Source organism: Eimeria mitis, genomic scaffold (genome assembly GCF_000499745.2).
Source record: "Eimeria mitis Houghton genomic scaffold, Emh_scaff2844, whole genome shotgun sequence".
Lineage (NCBI taxonomy): Eukaryota > Apicomplexa > Conoidasida > Eucoccidiorida > Eimeriidae > Eimeria > Eimeria mitis.
The window spans coordinates 4,014-5,163 of record NW_013571183.1 but is presented as its reverse complement, the minus strand read 5'-3'; the positions used below and the strand labels follow the sequence as shown (position 1 = coordinate 5,163).

General features: G+C 34.7%; 1 protein-coding gene across 1 annotated transcript in view; it reads right to left on the bottom strand.

Annotated features, from left to right (window-relative positions):
• EMH_0059440 (cysteine desulfurase, putative) overlaps window positions 1-1,150 on the bottom strand; it is a gene marked incomplete at both ends in the record, with an annotated part of 2,466 nt that overhangs the window by 323 nt on the left and 993 nt on the right. The window contains one exon of the mRNA XM_013497681.1: window positions 345-656. Within this exon, the coding sequence (XP_013353135.1) occupies window positions 345-656 (312 nt within the window). The remainder of the gene's footprint in view (window positions 1-344; window positions 657-1,150) is intronic.

Genomic DNA, 1,150 nt, shown 5'->3' with positions numbered 1-1,150 from the left:
AAAAAAAAAAAAAAAAGAAAAAAGGAGACAGCTGGGAGGAGACAGCAGATAAGAGACAGGAGACAGGAGACAGGAGACAGGTGATAGGAGAAAGGAGACAGGAGATAAGAGGTAAGAAGAGAAAGGAGACAGGAGAAAGGAGACAAGAGACAACAGAAAAGAGAAAGGAGATAAGAGATAAGAGAAAGGAGACAGGAGAAAGGAGAAAGGAAATAAGAGGAGAAAGGAGACAGGAGAAAGGAGACAGGAGAAAGGAGACAGGAGACAGGAGACAGGAGAAAGGAGACAGGAGACAGGAGACAGGAGACAGGAGAAGGGAAAGGAGACACTATACAACTTGCTACCAGAAGGAGACAAATCTCTGCTGCTGCTGCTGCTGCTGCTGCTACAGCTGCTACTGCTACTGCTGCTGCTGCTGCTGCTACTCCTGTTGCTGCTGCTACTGCTACTGCTGCTGCTGCTGCTACTGCTGCTGCTGCTGCTGCTGCTGCTACTGCTGCAGCTACTGCTGCTGCTTCTGCTGCTGCTGCTGCTGCTGCTTACTCCTCTCAGCCCCCTCTCCTGTCCCCCCCCCAGGATAAGAGGAGACAGCTGCAGCCCCTCGCGGATGTAGAGGGCCCCCACACCCTTCGGTGCATACACCTTGTGCCCAGCAACTAAAAAAAAAAAAATAAAATATAAATATTAATATAAATATAAATATAAATATTAATATAAATTATTTATTTGTTGTGTAAATTTGTTATTTATATTTATTATATAAATATATTATTAATATTTATATTCATTATATAAATATATTATATAAATATATTATATAAATATATTATATAAATATATTATATAAATATATTATATAAATATATTATTAATATTTATATTTATATATTGCTAATATATTGCTTATTATATAAAATAAATTAAATAAATAAATTAAATAAATTAATTAGTTTATATGCAGACAGAAGAGACAGGAGACAGACAGAGAAGAAAAAAGGAGACACAGAAAGAAGAGCCACAAAGACGATAGACAAACACAAAAAAATAAATAAACAAATAAATAAATAAATAAATAAAATAAATGAATAAATAAAACAAATAAATAAATAATTAAAATAAAAAAATAAGCAAGCAAACAAACAAAAAAACA